The 27,813-nt window shown below is 42.2% G+C and overlaps 1 protein-coding gene across 4 annotated transcripts in view; it reads left to right on the top strand.

Moving 5' to 3' along the window:
• LRGUK (leucine rich repeats and guanylate kinase domain containing) overlaps positions 1-27,813 on the top strand; it is a 101,866-nt gene that overhangs the window by 34,215 nt on the left and 39,838 nt on the right. For all 4 annotated transcript variants that reach the window (XR_015162066.1, XM_086395575.1, XM_086395576.1 and 1 more), the window contains exons 9-13: positions 571-657; positions 1,998-2,104; positions 9,770-9,889; positions 21,493-21,589; positions 25,442-25,555. Coding sequence is in view for 3 of the 4 variants with exons in the window: in XM_086395575.1 (XP_086251701.1) it covers positions 571-657; positions 1,998-2,104; positions 9,770-9,889; positions 21,493-21,589; positions 25,442-25,555 (525 nt within the window). In the remaining variant the exon portion in view is untranslated. The remainder of the gene's footprint in view (positions 1-570; positions 658-1,997; positions 2,105-9,769; positions 9,890-21,492; positions 21,590-25,441; positions 25,556-27,813) is intronic.

Below are 27,813 nucleotides of genomic sequence, written 5' to 3'. Positions count from 1 at the left end.
CTAGCACAGCAGATGATAGAGTATTAAGGGAACTGTCCTATAAATGAATATCATTTTATTATTGTAAAACAGTCATAATTAATGATACAAAATTAATATAAAACAACACAAAGAAATAATGAGGAATTAATCATAAGGACTGCTACTATTATAATAATGGAACTCCTTTAAGTTAGAAGATAGGGTTTCAGTCACTGGCCATGGAACATCAGATGAAATACTCCACCTCCCTGAGCCTTAGGTGTTTTTCTCTTTAGAGATGAAGATAATCAGGTTTGTCCTGCCTATCTCACAGGGAGATTAACAAGATCACACATTTGAAAAGCTTTATAAGTTACAAGGCAGAGTCTGCATTTGAGTTGTTAATATCAGGGGACTGCAATTGTGAAAATGTGAAAACCTAGTGTGTGTGTGTGTGTGTGTGTGTGTGTGTGTGTGTGTGTGTGTGTGTGTGTGTGTGAATGACAGCATTCGTGGGTAAAAGGCCTTGGCTCATGAAAGCAGACTGCTACTGCTTTTTAATTTGGGAAAAGGAAGGTAACAAAATAACCCTCTTGATATTTTAAACAGGAAAAACCTGACTATTGGTCCTTCGTCATTTTTATGCTACTCCGATTAACAGAATTGGATCAGAAGAAGATTAAAGTAGACGAAAAGGTATGTAGTCATATTTCACATGTTTATGAGTTGATAGGTTCAAAAGCTCATGCCGTCTGCTGCAGGACCATTGCAATCCAGAAATGAGCATATAACCGTATGCTCATTCATTATTTATTTAAGGAGCATTTCCTTGTCCTAGAGTCTAGTTGTTTAACCCTCTGCAGAGCTGAGTGTCAACACAAACGCAGTGAAAGCCCTGCTTTTGGTACAGTAAGGAGACTGGCCATGGGAGACAGAAGCAGCCTTCATGTACCTAGGCTGGCAGCTGTAAGGCTGACTATAAGTTTGGAAAATTATCATATGTGGGGGATGTATGATTCTGTGTTCCTCTAAATCTTCACTTAATAATGAAATGAATTACAATGTCATTCTACCACATCACTGTAAAGGACTCAAATCACTACTCTGGTTTTTTAAATCCTTTATTCTCCTCTTTAAGATAATGATTCTTTTCTGGACACGCAACTTGAGAGTAACCAGACCTTGAATGCTAGCACCTGCCTCCCCACACCATACCTGTGGTAGCCAATTTGTCATGCTGTCGTGACAGGTGTCAGCTGAGATCTCTACTAATGAGGGATTTCTTACACCTGATGCAAAGTTGAGATGGGCGTGAAAGAGCAGGTATAAATATGCAGAGAGGCAGATATATTCCAGTTCATAAATGTCTTTCTGAAATCTTGGTTAAAAATAGTTATAGATGCTGGTCTGTTATTATTCTCACACTCAGAGGCACTTATTAGATTTCTCTTTCCCTTTAATGTTTTGCAAAGGGGATAACATTCAAAACCACACATTAGATAAAGATGTGGTAGACAAGTATACTGTATTTAGAGTGATAGCAAAGCCGGGGAACAGACAACTGTCTGTCATGAGGAAAAGGCCTGTATCTTTGGAAAAGAGAAAGTTATATTAAAAGAGGAGGAGGTTTAGTAGAATTTGAGATAATAGGAATAGTTCTTGGTATGATGGCAGGAGGAAAACTTCTACAATAACAGCTACCTGAAATCTGGAACTAAGAATTTTATTCTTCTCTTAGTAAAAGTTGAAACATTTACTGTATTAAAGGTAATCTTAGACTTTTGAGGGTTTTTTTTTTTTTTTTTTTTTTGCTTTTTCCCCCCCAAACCAGAAAATATAAAGAAATAGGTGACCAAGGGGTTCCAGTTCAATATTTTGAAAGAATTATCATTCTTTAGGTTTTAGGAAAGCTAGAGTAGACATGAACCCAGAACACAGATTCCTGGTTGCATGTCTAGAACATTTCAGTAAAGAAAGTCTTGTCTTTCTTGTACAATGAATTTTTTTTCCCCTTTGCATTTCTAATTTTGGAAAAGATCTCGGCCGTGAATAAATACAACCCTCCCCCGGAAGTGGTCGCGGCCCAAGATCACATGACCCATGTGGTCAACAGCGTGATGCAGCCACAGAGGATCTTTGACAGGTATTCTGAGAGACGCCTTGGGTGGAACTCGGGGTGGTCAGCACAGGACAACCTCCTCATTGCCCTAGCCATCTCCCTTGTGACTCATTCCTTTCTCACCTCTCTGAGGAAGGGATCGGGTCTTCATTTGACAGGTTGTATTGTCTCGGATATAGCATATCATCATCAGATGTTCAAACATGGGACTCCCTTGTTGGCATTTTCCCAAGTGTGGCAATAAGTGGATTCAACTTCTCTCTTTCATCTGGACTCTTGAATGGTGGCTAGCCTGTGACATGGTAGTGAAAGTCGCTCAGTCATGTCCAACTCTTTGTGACCCCCATGGACTATACAGTCCATGGAAATCTCCAGGCCAGAATACTGGAGTGGGTACCTGTTCCCTTCTGTGTCGAACCCAGGTCTCCCACATTGCAGGTGGATGCTTTACCAGCTGAGCCATCAGGGAAGCCCAAGAATACTGGAGTGGGTAGCCTATCCCTTCTCCAGGGGAGCTTCCTGACCCAGGGATCGAACCGCGGTCTCCCGCACTGCAGGCGGATTCTTTACCAGCTGAGCTACTACCAGGGAAGCCTGTGACATAGGATGGTGAAATGAAAAAGGAAAAAAAATTTGCCGACAGACCTGCTATAGGAGAGAACCCCAGACCCTCGCCTCATCAACAGAGAACTGTGATGGTCTCTATCCACTGACAATTTTTCCTTAGCTGTGAGTGGATGCTAGAAATCCCTGCCAAAGAGCACCCGTGACCACGGGTTCTATATTAGAGAGTCCGTAGAGTCCCTGCTCGCCGAAGGGGAACTGAAACAGCCTTTCCAGGGGTTGCGCTGAGCTGCAATCAACCCCACAGGGAGGAGTCACCCAGCTTGTCTGAACACAGGAATAGAGACCCTCACCTCTAAGTTTGAAGACAGATTTACCACAATTTCTCCATTTCTTTTTAAACACTCTGTCGAAGCAGATGGCCATTGACACTATAAGTATAATACAGAATTTCTATCAGTACCCAAAGGCATTTGAAAAATACTTGTAAAATCTCTAGGTTATAAATGGCTCCTCTTCTTCATGTGGTCTGGTCCTATACTCCACCCGGTTGGTTTCCCACAGAGAGAAAATGTTTTATTTTGCATCCAGGACATGATTTTTTACATGTAATTTAATCATGTAGACGTTGACAGTTTTATATATTTATGGTAGCCCTCTAGGTGAAATGATTTATCATTTATTTGCATACATCTGGAAAAGCACATTTGATTTAAAAGAAGGGCATTTATTGTCCTCATTGTATTTCTTTTCTAGTTTATGAGATTGCTAGTTGTTTCATGCTTTAGGGTACATTTATATAAAAATATGTATCAAGCAAATTTACAGCAGTGTCTGATAAACGCACATTTCTTGATCATTTCTGGCTGTCAGACAGAGAATAGCAAATGGCCAAGCCACCGTAGATGCCCTGGGATGGAGCAGTGTCCATGATGTAAAGCTCGTGGAGGTAGGAGGAGGCATGCTGTGTCCTTCCCACCCTGGGTCAGGACATGCTCCCTGGCAGCCCCAGAAGTCAACCTCCAGGAAAGAAACCCTGACTCTTTCTCTTGGAACTTTTAGGCTGTGATACTGGGGAATCACTGTCCTCTCTCCTGGCGAGACTGAAGTAAGAAGCGAATATGAAAATGGATTTTTCATATTGTCTTGACTCTGGCCTCATAGTCAGTGATGGCTTTCTACCTCTCTCATATGACAAGGTTCTTCAGACTGATGTTGTCCAAGCCTTGTCCGAACTCTGAAATCAGCCGTTTCTCCAAGAAGCCCTAGTTCGTTTTAGTGAGAAATGGTATTTCCCAATCACAATGTATTCCCATCTCTTTCAGGATTTTCCAGTTTATTGTGATCCACACAGTGAAAGGCTTTGGCATGGTCAATAAAGCAGAAATAGATGTTTTTCTGGAACTCTTTTGCTTTTTCGATGATCCAGCAGATGTTGGCAATTTGATCTCTGGTTCCTCTGCCTTTTCTAAAACCAGCTTGAACATCTGGAATTTCTCGGTTCATGTATTGCTGAAGCCTGGCTTAGAGAATTTTGAGCATTACTTTACTAGCGTGTGAGATGAGTGCAATTGTGTGGTAGTTTGAGCATTCTTTGGCATTGCCTTTCTTTGGGATTGAAATGAAAACTGACCTTTTCCAGTCCTGTGGCCGCTGCTGAGTTTTCCAAATTTGCTGGCAAATTGAGTGCAGCACTTTCACAGCATCATCTTTCAGGATTTGAAATAGCTCAACTGGAATTCCATCACCTCCACTAGCTTTGTTCGTAGTGATGCTTTCTAAGGCCCACTTGACTTCACATTCCAGGATGTCTGGCTCTAGGTGAGTGATCACACCATCATGATTATCTGGGTCATGAAGATCTTTTTTGTACAGTTCTTCTGTGCATTCTTGGCACCTCTTCTAAAATTCTGAAAGAGATGGGAATACCAGACCACCTGACCTGCCTCTTGAGAAATTTGTATGCAGGTCAGGAAGCAACAGTTAGAACCGGACATGAAACAACAGACTGCTTCCAAATAGGAAAAGGAGTACATCAAGGCTGTATATTGTCACCTTGCTTATTTAACTTATGTGCAGAGTACATCATGAGAAACGCTGGGCTGGAAGAAGCACAAGCTGAAATCAAGATTCTCGGGAGAAATAACAATAACCTCAGATATGCAGATGACACCACCCTTATGGCAGAAAGTGAAGAGGAACTCAAAAGCCTCTTGATGAAAGTGAAAGAGGAGAGTGAAAAAGTTGGCTTAAAGCTCAACATTCAGAAAACGAAGATCATGGCATCTGGTCCCATCACTCCATGGCAAATAGATGGGGAAACAGTGGAAACTGTGTCAGACTTTATTTTTTGGGGCCCCAAAGTCACTGCAGATGATGACTGCAGCCATGAAATTAAAAGACGCTTACTCCTTGGAAGGAAAATTATGACCAATGTAGAGAGCATATTGAAAAGCAGAGACATTACTTTGCCAACAAAGGTCCATCTAGTCAAGGCTATGGTTTTTCCTGTGGATGTGAGAGTTGGACTGTGAAGAAAGCTGAGCACCAAAGAATTGATGCTTTTGAACTGTGCTGTTGGAGAAGACTCTTGAGAGTCCCTTGGACTGCAAGGAGATCCAACCAGTCCATTCTAAAGGAGATCAGCCCTGGGATTTCTTTGGAAGAAATGATGCTAAAGCTGAAACTCCAGTACTTTGGCCATCTCATGCGAAGAGTTGACTCATTGGAAAAGACTCTGATGCTGGGAGGGATTGGGGGCAGGAGGAGAAGGGGACGACAGAGGGTGAGATGGCTGGATGGCATCAGTGACTCAATGGACGTGAGTCTGAGTGAACTCCAGGAGTTGGTGATGGACAGGGAGGCCTGGCGTGCTGCAGTCCATGGGGTTGCAAAGAGTCAGACACGACTGAGCAACTGAACTGAACTGAACTGAATCTGTATCTAGATAGCTCTATCTATAAATAGATAGTAAAGTGAGTGAAGTCACTCAGTCGTGTCCAACTCTTTGCGACCCCATAGACTGTAGCCTACCAGGCTCCTCTGTCCATGGGATTTTCCAGGCAAGAGTACTGGAGTGGGTTGCCATTTCCTTCTCCAGAGGATCTTCCCAACCCAGGGATAGAAACCGGGTCTCCCGCATTGTAGGCAGATGCTTTACTGTCTTAGCCACCAGGGAAGCCACCAGGGAAGCCACCAGGAAATAGTAAAATACCTCCTCAATTGATACAATTCAGCTTCAAGACTACAGTTGAGCTTTTACTGAACTTCACCTGTGTTACATCTATATCTCCTTTTCTCCCTCACCAAAGACATTGAAGAAGCTGAAATTAGAACATCCCATGATTACTCTTTTTTTTAATGTCCCATATTACACCACAACAGTGTAAGAATACCAGTAGTAATAATTACTGAAGCATTAAAACCATTTTGCTAATGTTCTTCCTGTTAACCATCCCCCATTGTTTTTTATTTCAGTTAAAAAATATATATATATATAACATAAAATTTGCCATTTTAACCACTTGGAAGTGTACAGTTTAGTGGCCTTAATTATATTCACAGTATTGTGCGACCATCACCACCATCTGTTTCCAAGTTTCTCATCACCCAGAACAGAAGCTCTGTAGCCTTTAGGTAATAACTCCCCATTTCCTGCTACCTCACCCCCTGGTAACTTCTAATATACTTTCTGTCTCTATGAATTTGCCTACTGTATATATTTCATAAAAGTGTCAATCACTCCATTTTAAAAATAGTGCACTATATTTATATTGTCAGAACATATATCCATCACACACTGCACTTTCTCCTTTGCTGTCATTTAGCCTTAGTTCTCTGGGTAACTGCATATTTATTGCCCACTGCCAGCCCTTATAGTGATGCCTCTTGAGTCATTTTAGTTGTATGAAGCTTGTTCTTTAGCACAGTGCTTAGGAAGGGCTGTGCAATCAGTGTCTCTTGAAATCTTCCATGTTGATAATATGGACGATTATCTGCCCTTTACACTAGAAAATCAGTTTTTGCTGTATATAAAAGCCGTGACTCACACTTTTTTCTTCCTGGAATATATTAAAAGGGCTTCTCCCATTTTCTTTTCGTGCAAAAATTGCTGTCAAAAATGTGATGACAATTTAATTTTCTTTCCTGTATAAATCGTGTGTTCTCTTTCTAGCTAAATAATTACCCCCACTTCTGCCTTTTTTAAGGAGAAGTAAATGGCAACCTACTCCAGTATTGTTCCCTGGGAAATCCCACGAACAGAGGAGCCTGGTGGGCTACAGTATATGGGGTTGCAAATAATTGGACACAACTGAGCACGCACTGCCTTTTTAAAGTCCAGCAATTTTACGAGACTATGCCTTATTATTATTGTCACAGCATTTCTAGCCCAGTTGTTCTGGGCTAATATTCTCAGATATGTTGTATACTGTTATTTATTTTTTTCAGGAAACTTTTTTCTTGAATGACAGTCTGTAATATTTGCTCTGTTCTGTAGGTTTTGGTTTTCTCCTTTAGGAAGTAGATCTTCTTTGCCTATCCCCAATTTTCATCACTTCTTTCAAAATTTTTCCTCTTTAATCACGTAAAAATTATTGAGGCAATTTTAGATTCACATGCAGTTAAGAGATAATACAGAAAAAGTCTAGGTATCTTTCACCCAGTCTCCCTCAGTGGTAATATCTTGCTTAGCTATAGTGGAATATCAAAACCAGGAACCTGACATTGATACAGTCCATCATCCTTATCAGACTTCACCAGTTTTGCATGAACTCGTGTGTACATTTAGTTATGTGCGATTTTATCACATGTGTAGATTCACATGAGCATCACGCCACTCAAGATGGAAATGGGTAACTTCCCAGGTGGCACAGTGGTAAAGAATCTGCCTCCCAGTGCAGGAGATGCAAGACACGTGGGTTCGATCCCTGAGTTGGGAAGATCCCCTGGAGTAGGAAATGGCAACCACTCCAGTATTCTTGCCTGGGAAATCCCATAGACTCAGGAGCCTGAGGGGTACAGTCCATGGGGTTGCAAAGAGTCGGACATGACTGAGCACAACATACTTCCAGTCAAGATACAGGAGTTTTGTCACGTGAATCCCTTTAATAGCAACAGCTGCCTCCATCCTTCTCATCTTCCCATAATCTGTTCCCCTTCTCTGGAATGTTGTCATTTCAAGAAGCCTATATAAATGGAATCATATAGTGTATGTATAACCTTTGAGGGTTGACTTTTTTTTTTTTTTTTTTTGCTTAGCCTCATTCCCTGGAGATTCATCCAAGCTGTTAAATGTATCAACGGTTCACTCCTTTGTGTTGCTGAGTAGTATTCCTTGTTGAATACACCACAATTAGTTTAACCAGTCATCTCTCAAAGGACATCTGGGCTGGTCTCAGTGTTTGGTTACTGCAAATACAGCTTTTATGAGCATTCATGTGTAGGCTTTTGGACATGTACAGTTCCAGCCTGCCTGCTTTTCGCTGGATACGTGTTGTTCTGGGGTTCCGTTGTCCTCAAATGCTGCCCATCACTCCCTCCTCCTTCCTCCTGCACAGATTCCAGTGCCATAAAGGTCTTGTGGCTTTGTGGCTTTTCGTCTGGTTTTGTTATCCACATTTTCCATGGACTTCTGTTCTCAAGTTTTTCTGTCTTTCTGTGAGTGTTCAGAGAGATTGAAAACGTATGCTGTGCTGCCCCCGTGCTTCATAGAATCTACACCTCAGCCATATTGTTTTCAAAATATTATATTTTAGTCTGTATTTCTAGAATTTGTGTCATGAGTGAAGCCCACACACTTCAGCTCTGCCTGTTGTAAGAGATTTTATGTAAATTAGTCCAAATTGGTCTTTTAGACCTGGAAGCCAGGCCTAAATTCATATACCAGCTCTCACTTACTAGCTGTTACTTTGAGCATGTTAATTAACCTCTCTGTACTTCAGTTTCTTCGTTTGTTAAGTGGGGAGAATGAATTCATTAGCTTCCTGCAATAATTAAATCGGGTAATACACGTAAGATGCCTAGAGTAGTGCGTGGCACATAGTAATTGCTTATGTAAATGTTAGTGATTATTATTTTCTTTGCACACATGTGTTCTTTTTTATAGTAAACTTGCCATTTTATCTTTATTATTATTATTTTGGCTGCCCTGGGTCTCCGTTGTGGCATGCAGGCGTTCTCTAGTTTTGGTGGTTGAGCTCTAGAGCCTGAGGGCTCAGTATTTGTGGCACATAGGCCTCTCGAGTTGTGTGCAGCCTTACCTGCCCCGTGGCACATGGGATCTTAGTTCCCTGACAGGGACTGAGCCCACATCCTCTGTGTTGGAAGGAGGATTCTGAACCATTGGACCACCAGGAAAGTCCCCACATCAGTGTTCTAAATCAATAGATAAGAACTGGAGCCTATTATACAGAGTGAAGTAAGTCAGGAAGAGGAAGACGAATACTGTAAATTGATGCATACGTATGGAATTTAGAAAGATGGTAACAATGATCCTACATTGAGGGCAGCAAAGGAGACACAGAACAGACTTTTGGACTTAGTGGGAGAAGGCGAGGGTGGGATGATTTGAGATAATAGCATTGAAACGTGTACATTACCATATGCAAAAAGGATACCAGTGCAAGTTCGATGCATGAAGCAGGGCACCTTAAGCCAGTACTCTGGGACAACCCAGATGGACAGGGTGTGAAGGGAGGTGGGAGGAAAGGTTCAGAATGGGGGGACACATGCGTACCCCATGGCTGATGCATGTTGGTGTGTGGCAAAAATCATCACAATATTGTGTAGTAAGTATCCGCCAATTAAAGTAATTATTTAAAAAGATATGAAAAAGTTTACCTCTGAGAGGGCAAGGCTTATTTCTTTCATTTTGAATTTCTTGGGGGAAAACTCCATCAACCAGAAATGAGTATCTCTCCTACTGTCTTTTTCCTTCAAAAAATGGTGTTAAAGTAAATTCTTTGCTATTTTGTAATCAACTTGCTTCTGGAAAGTAGGACCGTCCTTCCATACCGTGTCTGCGGATAGCAAGTGCCGGATAGCCGGATTCACCGTGACTGCGACGTGGACAGCTTTCCACGCCGGATGCATTAACGCGCGTGCCCGCTCTGCCCTATGTTGCAGCACCCTGCCTAGTCTGGATGCCCCGTACCCCATGCTGGTATTGGCCGGTCCTCAAGCATGTGGTAAACGAGAACTCGCTCACCGCCTCTGCAGACAGTTCAGCACTTACTTCAGATACGGGTGAGTTTATTGGCTGCTAAGGCTATAAAATGTCAGCTGTTGCTCACAATGGCTATTAATTTTAAGCAAGTTAAAAAACAAGCATAGAAGGCTTATGAGCTGCTTTGCCGGTTATTACACTGTGATATACACTGTATTTATTTGTTTATTTTTTACTTTAACCCTCCAAATGTTTTGATGCACTCAGCCACAGCCAAAATCCTGCTCCAAGATTTGGAACTACATGCGGTTTTAACCGGAGAAGGCAATGGCAACCCACTCCAGTACTTTTGCCTAGAAAATCCCATGGAGGGAGGAGCCTGGTAGGCTGCAGTCCATGGGGTCGCTAAAGTCGGACCCGACTGAGCGACTTCACTTTCACTTTTCACTTTCATGCATTGGAGAAGGAAATGGCAACCTACTCCAGTGTTCTTGCCTGGAGAATCCCAGGGACGGGGGAGCCTGGTGGGCTGCCATCTATGAGGTTGCACAGAGTCGGACATGACTGAAGGGACTTAGTAGTAGTAGTAGTGGTTTTAATTAAGCCTCGTGGTATTGGAGCATGGCCTCTTCCTATCGCCATGTGGTGTGACACGCGAATCACAACATTATGATTGGGGTGTGGGGGGTGTGTCTGCACTCCAGTCACAGCCTCTCCTCATCACTGTCGGAGCGCACGCTGCCAGCATGTCAGCTGCTTTATTTCCGCTCAGGTCATATTTCAGAAGGAAGGAATGAGAAATGACAGCCAAAGGGTTCCTTTTCCTTACCCTCAGGTTAGCATTCAGTACCCTTTCAGTTTTCTGGGGCAGATATTTCGCTGTGTGATTCCCAAATGACTCAGTGAAAATAGCTGGATATATCCAAAACACAAGAACCTTGCGGGGAAATCATCAGCTGGACTTAGAGACTTTTTAAAGGTTTCTGTGTCTCAGTGTTAGAGTTATCGCTGTGGCCTTTTCAACTGGCTTCCTCTTTTCTTTTTTACATATAGCAAAGACCTTACTTTTAGATTAGTGATGTTTCTCAGTGAGCTGAGAATGTGACTGCAAAGATACATAAGACGGCAAGAAAAAGAAATGTAAGTTATGTTCTAATGCTGTTACAGACAAGTTCCTTCCCTTAAGCTACATGTGTTCAAACAATGTAAACACTGTGTTAAACAGGTTCATTTATGCTGAATAAAATTATATCCAGCATTTGAGCAACTCCAGGAAACAAATACTATAGAAGAATTTACTCATTAATCTATTCTAAACACCCTGAAGCAATAAAAAGTAAATTAAAACTTAATATCAGAATTGAAAAGGGCAGAGTGTCTTTATGCTTATACAGCGGTATAGAACCTGCTTCGAAAGATAAGTGGAGCATAATGAATGGATGATCAAATTAGAGCAAAAAAGATATCTCTTGACTATGGTGCTAATGTGTAAACCTGGAACCTTTTAGCGAACCAAAGTAACTTACATGAACCAAGGCTTTCCTGCTTAGAAGTCCTTTCACATGTCTGACACCAGTTCTGTTGCAAATGATTCAGAGCCCATCCTTCGTGTTTGTTTGTGGTTTACTCTCTGAGGCATGTAGGGCCAGATGTGTTCTTGGAGATGTCTGTTAAGTCATCGTCAAGGTTCTTATCCAGTTGGCCTTGACATTCTCACTGGATAGCCCCCACCTCTACCCCACCAATGTTCATTTTCATTAAATCCTGCTTTTCCACTGTTACAAATATCTGTCCATCATGCTTTTGATGATGTACTTAATGCCTGGTTCCCCTTCTCGACTGTAAGCCCAGTGAGGGTGGGGACCAATGCCAGCTTTGCTCATGACTAAGTTCCCAGTGTTCAGTGGATGGCCAGGCACTTCCAATTGCATGAGAAATATTTATTAAATGAATGACTAAGTGATTGTCTGATGAGTTAATTAGTGGTATTACCTGCAAAATTCAGTGGGAAATTACTATGCTAAGAAGCATAGGTGTTTTTTTTTTTTTTTTCCAACCTCCACTGATGGGTACATGGAGAGATGAAGAGATTCATTCATTTGTTCATCCATTCTTTCTATAAAGATTTATTGAGTTCTTCCCATGTGTTGGGCCCTGAAGATGCAGTGGGAACAATATTGATGAGGCCCTTGCCTTAATGTCTGTAATGTATTTGGAAATAAATGGAGAGACTCTGAAGGTGGGGAACTCAGACCTTAAATAGTTAGCATCATATGCACTTTGTCTGGAGGCACAGGATGACAAAATGGAAATCCTAAATTAGCTTCCTGCTCCTCTAATGGTACTGTTACCACTGCTATTTTTCTCCTCTGGATAGGATTAGTGACAAGTAGAAAGATACCTGAGTGGAAAGACCTGCAGTCACCCTCCCACCTCCCTCATGGGCTCAAAAGCCTTGTCTGACTGTGCATTGGCATCTTCATGGAGGCAGAGATCAGGGCTTGTAAATAGGAGGGTCATTCTAAGAATTTCACCAAGGCATGGATCAAAGAGCATGTCATGCGTGCTTGCTAAGTCGCTTCAGTTGTGTCCGACTCTTTGCAACCCTTTGGGCTGTAGCCCGCCAGGCTTCTCTGTCCATGGGATTCTCCAGGCAAGAATACCAGAGTGGGTTGCCATGCCCATCTCCAGGGGGTCTTCCCCATCCAGGGATAGAACCCGCATCTCTTATCTCTCCCGCGCTGGCAGGCGAGTTGTTTTACTATGAGCGCCACCTGGGGAGCCCAAAGAGCATATCATTGGACTATAAAGAGTATTAGGAAACCAGTAATTTCATGCAATAAGAAAGTCAGATAGTACTATGATGATATGCGGCAACTTTCTAATTAAAACAAATGATAAAACCAAAGCATATCCTCAGGGGCAAGCCATTGCTCTTGTTTAGATTTTTCTTTTATTTTAGTCTTCAGCCAACATAAATTTTATTGATTTTTAATTAAATGGGGAAAAAAGGCTTGAACATAGTCTCATTGTGAAACACATAAACATTTACAAGGGCACTTTCTCTAGCGCTTGCTTGAATCTTTTCTTTCCCTCCTAGTTAGCTCATTTTCTCCTGGCATTTTGTCTTTCTTTTTAAATTGCATTTACCCAAGACCATGACATTCAATGAAATATTCACATACTGAATTGCATATCCAGATGTATAAATATTAAAAATGTATCTCAGTGGTATAACAGATATTGGGATGGCTGAGAGATTGTTCTCTTGCCTCAGAATCTGATTTTAGTATTTGTTCTTGGTTTTAGGAATAGGCTGGATGTTCTTTCTTTACCAGTATTAGTTATAAGTGACCTAAAGATGGGGCTTCCCAGGTGGCTCACTGATAAAGAATCTACCTGCCAATGCAGGAGATGCAGGTTCAATCCCTGAGTCAGAAAGATCCCCTGGAGAAGGGCATGGCAACCCACTCTGGTATTCTTGCCTGGAAAATCCCATAGACAGAGGAGCCTGGCAAGCTATAGTCCATAGGGTCACAAAGAGTCAGATATGGCTGAGCAACTGAGCATGCATCCATGCCTTCTGAGTCTCTCCACTTATTTCCAGTCTTACTATTACTGCACAGATCAGTAGCTTCCTGGAAGAGTGCTGGATAATGAGAGAAACATAAAACAATACCAGCACGCCTGTTCATCTTCCAGATTTAAGGCCTTGAAAGTGATCTGAAGAGGCATGAAAGCAAAACCTTATTCTTCTTAGAGAAATCTTTATTTTTATAACCTTTTCATGATGTTGACTACTAAATATATTCTACTAATAATACGGTAAATCAGAGACTCATAGCTATTGAGCTAAATGAGATGATATGAGCTATAGCTCCCTAGTGCCATCTAATCTAATGCCCCTTTATACAGATGTGACAGACTAGTAGAGTGGTTTATTTATTCTTTCTGTCAGTGTTTCTTAAGCACTATCTGTGTGCCTTGTTCCAGCGATAAAACTGTGAAACAAGCAGACATGGGTCTTGTCCTCCTGGCAGCCTACAACCTATATGAGATTCAGTTAAGTAAAGCCATCTAACAAGATAGGCACTCATCTCACACGCTAGTAAAGTAATACTCAAAATTCTCCAAGCCAGGCTTCAGCAATATGTGAACTGTGAACTTCCTGATGTTCAAGCTGGTTTTAGAAAAGGCAGAGGAACCAGAGATCAAATTGCCAACATCTGCTGGATCATCAAAAAAACAAGAGAGTTCCAGAAAAACATCTATTTGTGCTTTATTGACTATGCCAAAGCCTTTGACTGTGTAGATCACAATAAACTGTGGGAAATCCTGAAAGAGATGGGAATACCAGACCACCTGACCGCCTCTTGAGAAATTTGTATGCAGGTCAGGAAGCAACAGTTAGAACTGGACATGGGACAACAGACTGGTTCCAAATAGGAAAAGGGGTACGTCAAGGCAGTATATTGTCACCCTGTCTATTTAACTTATATGCAGAGTACATCATGAGAAACGCTGGACTGGAAGAAACACAAACTGAAATCAAGATTGCCAGGAGAAATATCAATAACCTCAGATGTGCAGATGACACCACCCTTATGGCAGAAAGTGAAGAGGAACTCAAAAGCCTCTTGATGAAAGTGAAAGAGGAGAGTGAAAAAGTTGGCTTAAAGCTCAACATTCAGAAAACAAAGATCATGGCATCCGGTCCCATCACTTCATGGGAAATAGATGGGAAAACAGTGGAAACAGTGTCAGACTTTATTTTTCTGGGCTCCAAAATCACTGCAGATGGTGACTGCAGCCTTGAAATTAAAAGACGCTTACTCCTTGGAAGGAAAGTTATGACCAACCTAGATAGCATATTGAAAAGCAGAGACATTACTTTGCCAACCTAGTCAAGGCTATGGTTTTTCCTGTGGTCATGTATGGATGTGAGAGTTGGACTGTGAAGAAGGCTGAGCGCCAAAGAATTGATGCTTTTGAACTGTGGTGTTGGAGAAGACTCTTGAGAGTCCCTTGGACTGCAAGGAGATCCATCCAGTCCATTCTGAAGGAGATCAGCCCTGGGATTTCTTTGGAAGGAATGATTCTAAAGCTGAAACTCCAGTACTTTGGCCACCTCATGCGAAGAGTTGACTCATTGGAAAAGACTCTGATGCTGGGAGGGATTGGGGGCAAGAGGAGAAGGGGACGACAGAGGATGAGATGGCTGGATGGCATCAGTGACTCAATGGACGTGAGTCTGAGTGAACTCCGGGAGTTAGTGCTGGACAGGGAGGCCTGGCGTGCTGTGATTCATGGGGTCGCAAAGAGTCGGACACGACTGAGCGACTGATCTGATCTGATCTGATCTGATGGTGAGGGAAGTGAAGAACCTCTGTGACAGAAGAAATCAGGGGTAAATGGGATGTGAGATTTGAGCAGGGAATGCAGTCCAGGCAGAAAGAACAACAGCACATTTGATTAACTGAGAGTGTTATACTCTGTAGCCTGCCTAGGCGTGAAGCATGGAGGAAGATGGCAGAAGATGGGACCAGAGAAAAAGTCAGGGGTTTGGCCATAAAGGATCTCTGAGCAGAGGAGTGTCAGGGTCACAGCTGCATTTCAGAAAGTGGCCCCTGTGGGCAGTTTGGGAGAGGGTTTGGGGAAGGAAGGCTGGAAACTAGGAGACTGGGGAGGATGTAGTGACAGGTGCTGGTGGCACGAACTAGAAAGTGGTATGTAGTTACTGGAAAGTGGACAGAGTAGTGGATCCCTGGAATTTGATAGTCAGACACAGTATATGTTGGAATCTTCTGTGTTCCTGATCTCTTAAATTGTATCCAGCGACTTACTGATACACATTTGCATTGGGCATTGGGACCAATTCGGCATGCCTACCAAGCACCCTCAGAATACCTGGGCATTTGTGAACACCCAGTTCCCTTGCTCACAATATGGCATTCTATAAATATGCTTGAATTTGGATGCACTCACAGCCAAAATGTGCTCTGCCTAAATATTTGCAGTAACAAGTTCATTATTTCTTAAGGCAATCTGGTCCAGAATTGAGATTCTAAATCTGCACACTTCTGAATTACACTGAAAAAACTTCTACTCCCTCAGCCATCTCCTAGCTCTTCTTAGACATCTTTGTTTCTTCTCTTATATCTTCCCGGATGTAGAGACATTTCATTATTTGGCCTGGCCTTCCAGATTCCTTTCTGTCCTGATCATCTCCCCCAGCCCACGGACTTGGTTTGTTAGGATCCTAGATGACAGCTGGCCAGTGAATCAGCCTTTGAGAATGTGCAACTCACCCTTAGACTTTTGAGCACCTGTGTTATAGTCTGAGGTTAACTGCTAACTCAGCTCTTTTGTCTGTTAAATGAAACTAACAGGGAATATGGCTCCCATCACAAACCAGGTTTTAACTAACATACCATGATTGAACTAGTAAGTTAGTAAAAATAAACTCATAGAAATGTAAATTACAATTGAAATTATGTTTAGACCGGGGACAGGAAAGATATTAAAGGTGATGGCCCAAGCAAATTTCTTTATCTGGTATTGTGTTTATCTCAGTTTAATGAACATTGCTTTCACTATGAAGTATTTCCTTTTTAAGATATTCATATTTGGACAGCATGCTACAGAGCAGACATTTCTATATGTGAAAACTGGATGACAGATTGAAAAAACCGTAGGTCATCCCAGGTCCTTCTTAATAGAAAGTCCCACAGTGGATGCCGGTTCTGTCATCAGCATTCTCCACGCCAGTGAAGCCATCCCTTTATTTACCTGCCTAGAAGCTTCAGATTGCTTCTTTGCTTTGTCTTTCTTTTAGAAATTCTGAGAAAATCCCTGCCGCTCAATTCCTTTGTTGGAAAATGCAAATTCAGTACAGTGTGTAAAGGCTACATTAAGGGTGCACCGTACCCGAAGCGAAGTCACTGAGTTATCTGTCCTGACTGTCAAGGACACCAACAAACAGAAGGTCTCAGGTCCCTGCCAAATGGTGGGAAGAGATGTTGGTGCGAGCAAACACCTCAACAAAGGTTGTGGTGTTTGGACCGCCTTCTCTTAGAATATGTGCACTTTCTTCAGTATGCAATTTAAATGTGATCTTAAAACCTTTACATTTATACTATTGTTAGTTCTTGGCTGTAAAGCAGGGGAACAATAGTATGAATTATAAAAGCTTGTTGGTTTTTTACTTTGAAATGGAGAAGATGTTGAGGTTGTGACTTTACCCTCTTAGTTCAGTTCAGTCACTCAGTCATGTCCAACTCTTTGTGACACCATGAACTGCAGCACACCAGGCCTCCCTGTCTATTACCAACTCCCGGAGTTTACCCAAACTCATGTCCATTGAATCGGTGATACCATCCAACCATCTCATCCTCTGTCATCTCCTTATCCTCCTGCCCTCAATCTTTCCCAGCATCAGGGTCTTTTCAAATGAGTCAGCTCTTCGCATCAGGTGGCCAAAGTATTGGAGTTTCAGCTTCAACATCAGTCCTTCCAGTGAACACCCAGGACTGATCTCCTTTAGGATGGACTGGTTGGAGCACTCAGCTTTCTTTATGGTCCAACTCTCACATCCATACATGATTACTGGAAAAATCATAGCCTTGACTAGACAGACCTTTGTTGGCAAAGTAATGTCTCTGCTTTTTAATATGCTGTCTAGGTCAGTCATAACTTTCCTTCCAAGGAGTAGGCGTCTTTTAGTTTCATGGCTGCAATCATCATCTGCAGTAATTTTGGAGCCCCAAAAAATAAAGTCTGACACTGTTTCCATTGTTTCCCGATCTATTTGCCATGAAATGATGGGACCAGATGCCATGATCTTAGTTTTCTGAATGTTGAGTTTTAAGCCAACTTTTTCACTCTCCTCTTTCACTTTCATCAAGAGGCTCTTTAGTTCTTCTTCACTTTCTGCCATAAGGGTGGTATCATCTGCATATCTGAGGTTATTGATATTTCTCCTGGCAATCTTGATTCCAGCTTGTGCTTCCTCCAGCCCAGCATTTCTCATGATGTACTCTACATATAAGTTAAATAAGCAAGGTGACAATATACAGCCTTGACATATTCCTTTTCCTATTTGGAACCAGTCTGTTGTTCCAACAGTTCTAACTGTTGCTTCCTGACCTGCATATAGGTTTCTCAAGTGGCAGGTCAGGTGGTCTGGTATTCCCATCTCTTTCAGAATTCTCCAGTTTATTGTGATCCACACAGTCAAAGGCTTTGGCATAGTCAATAAAGCACAAATAGATGTTTTTCTGGAACTCTCTTGCTTTTTCAATGATCCAATGATCAATGATCATTGATCAACATCAGCAGATGTTGGCAATTTGATCTCTGGTTCCTCTGCCTTTTCTAAAACCAGCTTGAACATCTGGAATTTCACGGTTCACATATTGCTGAAGCCTGGCTTGGAGAATTTTGAGCATTACTTTACTAGTGTGTGAGATGAGTGCAATTGTGTGGTAGTTTGAGCATTCTTTGGCATTTCCTTACTTTGAGATTGAAATGAAAACTGACCTTTTCCAGTCCTGTGGCCACTGCTGAGTTTTCCAAATTTGCTGACATATTGAGTGCAGCACATTCACAGCATCATCTTTTAGGATTTGAAATAGCTCAACTGGAATTCCATCACTTCCACTAGCTTTGTTCGTAGTGATGCTTCCTAAGGCCCACTTGACTTCACATTCCAGGATGTCTTGCTCTAGGTGAGTGATCACATCATCATGATTATCTGGGTCATGAAGATCTTTTTTGTACAGTTTTTCTGTGTATTCTTGCCTCTTAGTGTGATCCTAAAAGGACTTGACTTCAGTGTCATCCTGTGGTTGTTACTGAGTCATGTTACTTCACTTATGTATCTCAGTTTCATCATCTGTAAAATGAGAACAGTAGTAATGAGGTAATAACAGTGGTAATGGTAATATAACCATTGGTAATGGTAATAATACCTACCTCATATCTTTTTGTGAGGAGTCAGTGAAACAGCATGTCATTTGTCTAGCTACTTGCATCTCCTGTTTTAAAGCCATAGGATAATCTAAAAATCAGTTTGCATTCCCAGAACTTAGCATTGGGAAGTCAGCATGTCTGAAATCAAGAGTCCTGGGCTAGTTGGGAGTCATAGTTTAGTTCTGGGACCAGTATTGGCCTGCTCTGTGGTCTTGGACAGGTCTTTTTTTTTTTTTTTTTTTGGTGGTGGGGGCATGCCACCTGTCATGTGGGATCTTAGTTACCCAACCAGGGATCAAGCCTGAGCCCCCTGCAGTGAAAATTCCTGAGTCTTAACCACTGAACCACCAGGGAAGTCCCTGGGCAAGTCATTTTTATAGTCATCTTAAAATGGAGCTTATCACAGCTACTGTCCACCTCACATGTTTGATTAATTCATTCATGTTACAGATATTTAGTAAATGCCTACCGTGGGCCAGGCACTGTGAATGAAGTAGCAGATTCGATGAGCAAGATAAAGTGCTCCCTATTTACAATAGCTGGGACATGGACACAGCCTAGGTGTCCATCAGCAGATGGAGAAGGAAGTTGTGGTACATATACACAATGGAATATTACTCAGCCATAAAAAGGAATGCATTTGAGTCAGTTCTAGTGAGGTGGATGAACCTAGAGCCTGTTAGACAAAGTGCGGTTCGTCAGAAAGAGAAAAACAAATACGTATATTGATGCATATATGTGGAATCTAGAAAAATGGTAAGGATGAACCTATGTGCAGGGCAGGAATAGAGACGCAGACATGGAAAACAGACGTGTGGATACAGCGCGGGGAGGAGAGGCTGGGATGAACTGAGAGAGCAGCGTGAAACACATACATTACCATATGTAAAGCAGATAGCTAGTGGGAATTTGCTGTATGACACAGGGAGCTCAAACCCAGTGCCCTGTGACTACCTGGAGAGGTGGGATGGGGAGAGGTGGGAGGGAGGTTCAAGAAGGAGGGGAAATATGTATACTTAAGGGTGATTCACATTGTGGTATGGCAGAAATTTTTAAAAATTAATGAAAAAAATTTTTAGGAACATAAAGTGCTCCCTTTATGATTCATACATCCTCCTGGGGAAAAGAGGAAAAAACAGAAAAGAGAAGGAATAACAGGGTAATTGGGGTGTGGTGAGCTGGTTGCATGCATGTGTGTGCTCAGTCGTGTCTGACTCTTTGAGACTCATGGACTGTAGCCCTCCAGGCTCCTCTCTGTTCATAGAATTCTCCAGGCAAGAATACTAGAGCCGGTTGCCATTTTCCATTTTCTTCTTCAGGGGATCTTCCTAACCCAGAGATCAAACCTGGGTCTCCTGCATTGTAGGTGGGTTCTTTACCATCTGAGCCACCAAGGAAGCTGTGGGGATGTTATTTCAGACAGCGGGCAGAAAAGCCCTCTCTGGTTGAGCTGAGAATGCCATACTGAGAATTCCATACAGTGTTGGAATCATGGAGTCCCTCAGGAAATTCATATAGATTGATCAGTGTGGCAGGAATGAGGAACGAGCAGTCTCCACCCTCCAGCAGTGGAGGAGATGGGGTCCTGAACAAGGGGGCGGGGGAGGAGTTGGCGGCAGGCATTGAGACTACAGGTGGATAAAGAAGAGGTGCATAACCCAGCCACAGAGGGTCCAGAAAGGCCTTTTGAGAGTGACACTTAAACTGAGTCCTGAAGACAAGTGGGCTAACCAGATAGAGGAATGGGGTAGGGAGCATTCTAGAAAATAGCCATAGACCAGGGAGAGTATGAAAACATTTGGGTGAAAAGTATATGGGTAATAAATATTGTTTTATTTCTTAAAGTTTGATGATACGATATCAGAGGTCATGACTCGGAAGGTGGTCAGGAACAGTAAGTGAAAACTTAGTGTTGATAATCCAACACTAAATTTTGGGGGGCTCTAAAATCACTGCAGACAGTGACTGCAGCCATGAAATTAAAAGACTCTTACTCCTTGGAAGGAAAGTTATGACCAACCTAAACAGCATATTAAAAAGCAGAGACATTACTTTGCCAACAAAGGTCCATCTAGTCAAGGCTATGGTTTTCCCAGTAGTCACATATGGATGTGAGAGTTGGACTATAAAGAAAGCTGAGCGCCGAGGAATTGATGCTTTTGAACTGTGGTGTTGGAGAAGACTCTTGAGAGTCCCTTGGACTGCAAGGAGATCCAACCAGTCCATCCTAAAGGAGATCAGTCCTGGGTGTTCATTGGAAGGACTGATGTTGAAGCTGCAACTCCAATACTTTGGCCATCTGATGCGAAGAACTGACTCATCTGAAAAGACCCTGATGCTGGGGAAAGATTGAGGGCAGGAGAAGAAGCGGATGATAGAGGATGAGATGGTTGGATGGCATCACTGACTCAATGGACATGAGTTTGAGTACACTCCGGGAGCTGGTGATGGACAGGGAGTCCTGGCATGCTGCAGTCCATGGGGTCACAAAGAGATACAACTGAGTGACTGATCTGAACTGAATCCAAAGTTTGTATAACCCCCATACAGCATAGCAAGTGAACATGTCTAGCACTGCCAAACATCAGGGTTTTCATGGTTACGTTACTTTATGATTTGTGGATCCATTTTAATTTTTTAAAACATACTTTATGCCAAAACCTTTTCCATTTTGAATTTCAAATTAATAGAAAGAGACACTTTCTGTTTTCAGGGCCTGTCACACCACCAGACTGCCTTACTTTGGAGAAGGAGATCGGGTTGATTATCATTTTACCTCTCAAGAAGTTTTTGATGAAATGCAAAACATGGTAAGAATGCTCTTTATGTGCACAAGAAATACATGTTCTCTGGTAGAAGTATTAGGAGATCATGATAAGAAAGAGAACAATTACTTGGATGGATTCTCATTCAGTTGTGTTTTTAATACCTTTGATATATCATCGTCCACACACGGCTTTATGATCTTGGAGAAAATACTGTAAATCTCCAATGAAACTGAATAAAGAGATTTTTTAAGAAAACGGAAGAAAGAGCACCGTGAAAAGTTCTTGAGATCTGTGTTTGTCAGGTGCTGCTATTTATGGTCAGATTTTACTCAAGATAAACGGCTCTCACAGAACTGATGTTACACAGCTAACTTATGAATGGAGCACTTCCAGGGAGTTGGCGTGTTCTGTCCACAGACCACTCCCTGTGTTTGCTATCTTTGGTGCTTTCTAATTGTTGTGACCCTACGCACCATTTCAGCCAGTTGGTCTGCCCTGGACACGTACGTACACAGCCTTACTCTTGCCCTGAAACATCGCTGTGTGAGGAGTCCTCAGTCCCAGAGAGCCGGCAGGCAGGTCAGTAACGCAGTGGGAAGCCCTCGACATTAGATCAGAAAAGATTCCTCATTTCCTTGAGGTCTGTGGCTTTCCTGGGTGAGGGTCACTACCCTGCTCTGGTCCCTTTCATAGGAGCTCTGGACAGTTTTATTCAATTTAAGGCTTTACCCCCTGAAACCCTGATCATCTGGTCATCGGTAGTAATTCACAACAACCTGGTGTCTGAGTTCATTTCCTTAAAAATAATTTATTTGCTCTTTCTTGGCCCTTCACATCAAAGGGAATCCTCACAACCCTAGTGTGTTTCATCTGTCAAAGGTATATTGCTAATGTCCATACATTATCCACCCATGACTTCAGTTAAAGAGTATCTCATATCTTCATCACTACTGATAAATCTGTAAGCCTTTTTATTCTCTTTTCAGGCATGGGCCTTAATTTTGTTTATCTTATCTTCACTTCTTTCTATCACTAAATTAATCGTACACCACTTTTTTTTTCCCTCTGAAGCCTGGTGAAGGACAGGATTAAGGATTAATCTCTGTTTCTGCTTTTGAAAGATTACCATCCAACCAGTGATGCTCTTACTGCTGCAGGCTTCCTCCTCTCTGCCCCCTGCTCCTTCATCTGTCCTTTCTCTGCCCCATCCTCGGATAACAGACCTGGCTTCCACCTCAGTGCAGGCAACTGTGGAGCATGTAGGCATAGGGTCTGCAGTTGCTATGAGTTTAATTGTGAATGACCAGCTTTACACATGGTACATATTTTCTCTTGCTTTCACAGAGAAGCCGAGTGAGAAAGCCCTATAAGTCCCTCGGCCATTTTCCCTCTAATCTTGTCAGAAGAACATCTTGGAACTTCTTTATGATTTTCTCTCCTAGGGCTATATTTTAGAAGTTTGGTTTAATGTACCAAGGGTACTCTGAGACTTTCTATTTCTAAAAGCCATAATAGAAATCTGAGGAGTTATCTTGATATTAGTAAGAAGCCTTCTCTTAGGACTCTTTGGGTTGAAAGACAACTGGTTCCCCACACTGCTGTTAATTTCTTGTGGTAGAGTCTGGGGCATTTTTTATTGATTTAGTTCCACTGCTCTCAGTGCCCCACGGGCTCCCCTGATGTTTCAGACCTTATCTTGTCTGTAATCAAGTAAGTCCAACAGTCCCTAGTCTAAGAAATCACCATACGTCTGAACTGTATTTAGTCTTCTATTTACTCTCACTATGAAAGTTCTTGTGTACTGGAAAAGCACTCACTTTTACTGCCTCTGCTAACATGCATGACTTCACTGTGGTATCAGCATCTTTAACTTGAATTTTGTAGTTAAGATCTTTTCTTTAAAGGGAGCTTGAGGCTGTTTCGTGAAGAGAGACAAACCTAGAGAGGAGAAACTCACGACACCTTGTCAGCTGCATCAGTCACACCCACACACTCAGCCTCTGCACACAGAACCCCTCTACGGAACACTCCCCAGCCAGCCTGTCCCCTTCCAAGTCACAGTCCCCCTTAAGAGAAGCCCTGGCACACCCCAGCCCTGCACACCTGCTGTGGACAGTCACACTTCCCCACTCTGATGGGTACACGTAGACGAGCACACACTTCAATATACATTCCACACCCCCCAAAACACAGATCATCTCTCCATGTGCCCACAGACACATGAACCCTTAAGGCCATATACACAGTCACTCACCTGCATAGCCTCTTCTTCCCTGGTGGAAATAAGACCGCAGATATGGAGGTGTCTGAGATAAGATTATTGCTATGTATGAAGAAATCCACAGGCCGGAAGCCATGACAGGAGTATACCTCTCCAGAAGCTGGGGGACCACTCATCTCAATTCTTAACAAATCAGTTGAACAAGGCTTGTTTTATGTACACAAGTACAATGCAAGATTTCTCCCAACCCTCCCTTCTTCCAAAAAATGTTTTTTGGGTCCACTTGTGTGTCCTTGTACACACAAGTAAGCAAACTCATAGTCTACATCTGGAAAGTGATTCAAATATACATTGTAAAAAACAGGGTGAGTCACAGTAAACAAGATGAAATAAGTCATACCTGACAAGAGATTCAGATATCTGTTTATCTGTATATAAATATAATATAGATATTAAAAGGAAAGGAGTCATAGTGTTTGTTGCAGAGAATACAGTATGACATTGAGTGGGTAAAGTATTAAGGATATTTATTGTTGAGTCTTTAACTTTTAGAATATATAACATAAATTTCATTTGATTATGGGAGGGTATGGATTTTTCTCATTGCCCACACCAGACACATGCCCCAGAGACCCATCCCACCTGAGGGACACCCTATGTTTCATGGCCTTCCAACACCGCCCCCTGACAGGTAGCCCACCCCCCATCCCCATGGATCTCCAGAACCTCCAGGCCAGGAGGCACAGGGTAGCATCAGAGACCCCCAAACTGCTACTGTTTGTAACGACAGTGCTGGCTGTTGCAGGGCTTCGGAGGATGGGGCTCAGCCTGAGGAGTTTTCACTTCATTATTTATTTCAAAATCATGTATCGTAAGAGTCCTGGTGGCCAAGGATGTCCACATTTTTCTTCCTTCTGTTGTCATCAGCATCCACCTTGTAATTTAGTAAATATCATATCATCAAAGGAAAAGTCAAGACAATTTTGAGAGATGTTTCTAGTTCTTTTTTTCTTTCTTTTTTACACATGACTACAGTTTCAGGAGGAGCTTCCGGAATATAATGAGAAGGCAGTATTTATACCTCAAATGTCTAGAGGGCACCCAGCGAGGCTGCTGAATACATTTGGGGCAGTTCCAATAAAAAGCTGTGTTTATGAGGAAAAGCAGGAGGGGTCTGTATTTTACAGCTTATCTCAGAATGCAAAAGTTGAGAATGTGGCTGTAATTCACAGCCTTCAGGCTTATCTGGGAGTGCAAGGCCTTTGGGAATGAAAGCTTTTGGGGGAGAGCTGGTGTGCTGGGAGACCCAAAACGGCTGAGGCACAAAGTAACTATTAGTTTTGCTTTCTCCTTAATGAAGGTTTATAGCACACATTTGGCAGGAAGTGGGTCAGTGGACAAAATGATCTGTTTACCGTAAGCTTCATTGCCTTCACTCTGCTCTAGATTATCTCCAAAAGCCTTTTTTTTTTTTGCCAGCCAGGAATTCTGAATGAACTTCTCCATCACAGTTTGATATTAAGTTTCTTAAACCCATTGTCATCCTTATATAATCGCTAATATTTATAAGTTTTATGGAGTCATATAGAAAGAAGATATCAAGTAATTTAATTTATATTAAATTCCATGATGGCAGCTGTTATTGGAAAGTCTTTTTACTTCTTCCCTTGCAGGGGAAATTCATTCTAACCTATAATTACGGTAATCACAAGTACGGATTAAGTAGGGACACCATAGAAGGTATCGCGAGAGATGGTTTAGCAAGCTGTGTTCATATGGAAATAGAAGTAAGTACTTTCCATTCAGTCAGTTTCTTTTTAGTGTGTAAAACTGTGTGTATATTTGGGACTGGGGAGGAGACTATGGTGTGCAGACAGCACACTTCTAGGCCTGAAAGGAATGCATACGAAAGGTGAGATTTGGGGGACATCCCTGGTGGTCCAGTGTTTGAGACTCCATGCTCCCACTGCAGGAGGCTTGGATCCGATCCCTGCTCAGGGAGCTAAAATTCTACATGCCACATAGTGTGGCCAAAAAGTTAAAAAGTAATAATAATGTGAAATTTTTAATTAGCTTTACTTCACTTCAGTCGCTCAGTTGTGTCCAACTCTTTGTGACCCCATGAATCACAGCACACCAGGCCTCCTGTCCATTACCAACTCCCGGAGTTTACCCAAACTCATGTCCATCGAGTCAGTGATGCCATCCAGCCATCTCATCCTTTGTCGTCCCCTTCTCCTCCTGCCCTCAATCTTTCCCAGCATCAGAGTCTTTTCAAATGAGTCAGCTCTTCACATCAGGTGGCCAAAGTATTGGAGTTGCAGCTTCAAAATCAGTTGTACCAATAAACACCCAGGACTGATCTCCTTTAGAATGGACTGGATGGATCTCCTTGCAGTCCAAGGGACTCTCAAGAGTCTTCTCCAACACCACAGTTCAAAAGCATCAATTCTTCGGCTCTCAGCTTTCTTTATAGTCCAACTCTCACATCCATACATGACCACTGGAAAAACCATACCCTTGACCAGATGGACTTTTGTGGACAAAGTAATGTCTCTGCTTTTTAATATGCTGTCTAGGTTAGTCATAACTTTCCTTCCAAGGAGTAAGCATCTTTTAATTTCATGGCTGCAATCACCATCTGCAGTGATTTTGGAGCCCAGAAAAATAAAGTCAGCCACCGTGTCCACTGTTTCCCCATCTATTTGCTGTGAAGTGATGGGACCGGATGCCATGATCTTAGTTTTCTGAATGTTGAGTTTTAAGCCAACTTTTTCACTTTCATGGAGAGGCTTTTTAGTTCCTCTTCACTTTCTGCCATAAGGGTGGTGTCATCTGCATATCTGAGGTTATTGATATTTCTCCCGGCAATCTTGATTCCAGCTTGTGCTTCCTCCAGCCCAGAGTTTCTCATGATGTACTCTGCATATAAGTTAAATAAGCAGGGTGACAATATACTGCCTTGACGTACTCCTTTTCCTATTTGGAACCAGTCTGTTGTTCCATGTCCAGTTCTAACTGTTGCTTCCTGACCTGCATATAGGTTTCTCAAGAGGCAGGTCAGGTAGTCTGGTATTCTCATCTCTTTCAGAATTTTCCACAGTTTATTGTGATCCATACAGTCAAAGGCTTTGGCATAGTCAATAAAGCAGAAATAGATATTTTTCTGGAACTCTCTTGCTTTTTTGACAATCCGGCAGATGTATGCATTTGTTTTTAAAAAATATGTAGTTATATTAAATATTTGAGATCTTCAAATACAGTTGATTTTTTTTTTCCAAGTTACCTTCTGACAGTGTAACATTTTTTTAGTCAGAAAGAAAAAAAATGATAAAAAGGATCCCATTACACCAAACACACAGAAAACAAAATCTAGGGGTCAGGTATTCCGTTACTATTGATTACCCCTCCCTTAAATTTTTTCCTCTCTCACTTTGAAGAGCAGGAGACTGTGATTCCTTTTTGGTCTTTTGTGTTGGTCTAGTCCCCACAAGGGCTTCCCTGGTGGCTCAGACAATAAAGGAATCCACCTGCAATGCAGGAGACCTGGGTTTAATCCCTGGGTCTGGAAGATCCCCTGGAGAAGGGAATGACAACCTGGTCCCATATTCCTCGAGAATCCCTTGGACAAAGGAGCCTGGTGGGCTACCATCCAGGAGATAAGTGTTGCCTCACTTCAGTGAGACTGGTCAAGTTTCTTCCACCTCAGTAATTTTCCTAACTTTAAAACCCTACAGTTCTTATCTTCCTGCAATTGATTGGTTGTTCATCCTTAAGGTTGACTTTGTTTCTATGCTAATTAGCCAGAGCAACAACAACAAAGACCTTTCCCAGAAAATGACTTCCTTGAACAAGGCAGACACAAAAAGTATGCATCTTTGAGTGCAGACACAGCTCCAGTGTCCACCTTTTTCCAGCTCAGTGGTTCTGAGTTCTGGCTCCTGTTTTACTTTCTTCCTCCCTGAGAGCTTCCTCCTACTCATTTCCAGGAGGTTGAGTCTATAAACCAGGCTTTATTCCTGGTTCTTCCTAGCTAAATCCTTCT

This window comes from Bos grunniens, chromosome 4 (genome assembly GCF_055505025.1).
Source record: "Bos grunniens cultivar Pamir isolate PY7600 chromosome 4, Bosgru_T2T1.0, whole genome shotgun sequence".
NCBI classification, from domain to species: domain Eukaryota; kingdom Metazoa; phylum Chordata; class Mammalia; order Artiodactyla; family Bovidae; genus Bos; species Bos grunniens.
Note: the sequence above shows the minus strand (reverse complement) of the source record. Positions and strands in the feature narration are given on the sequence as shown.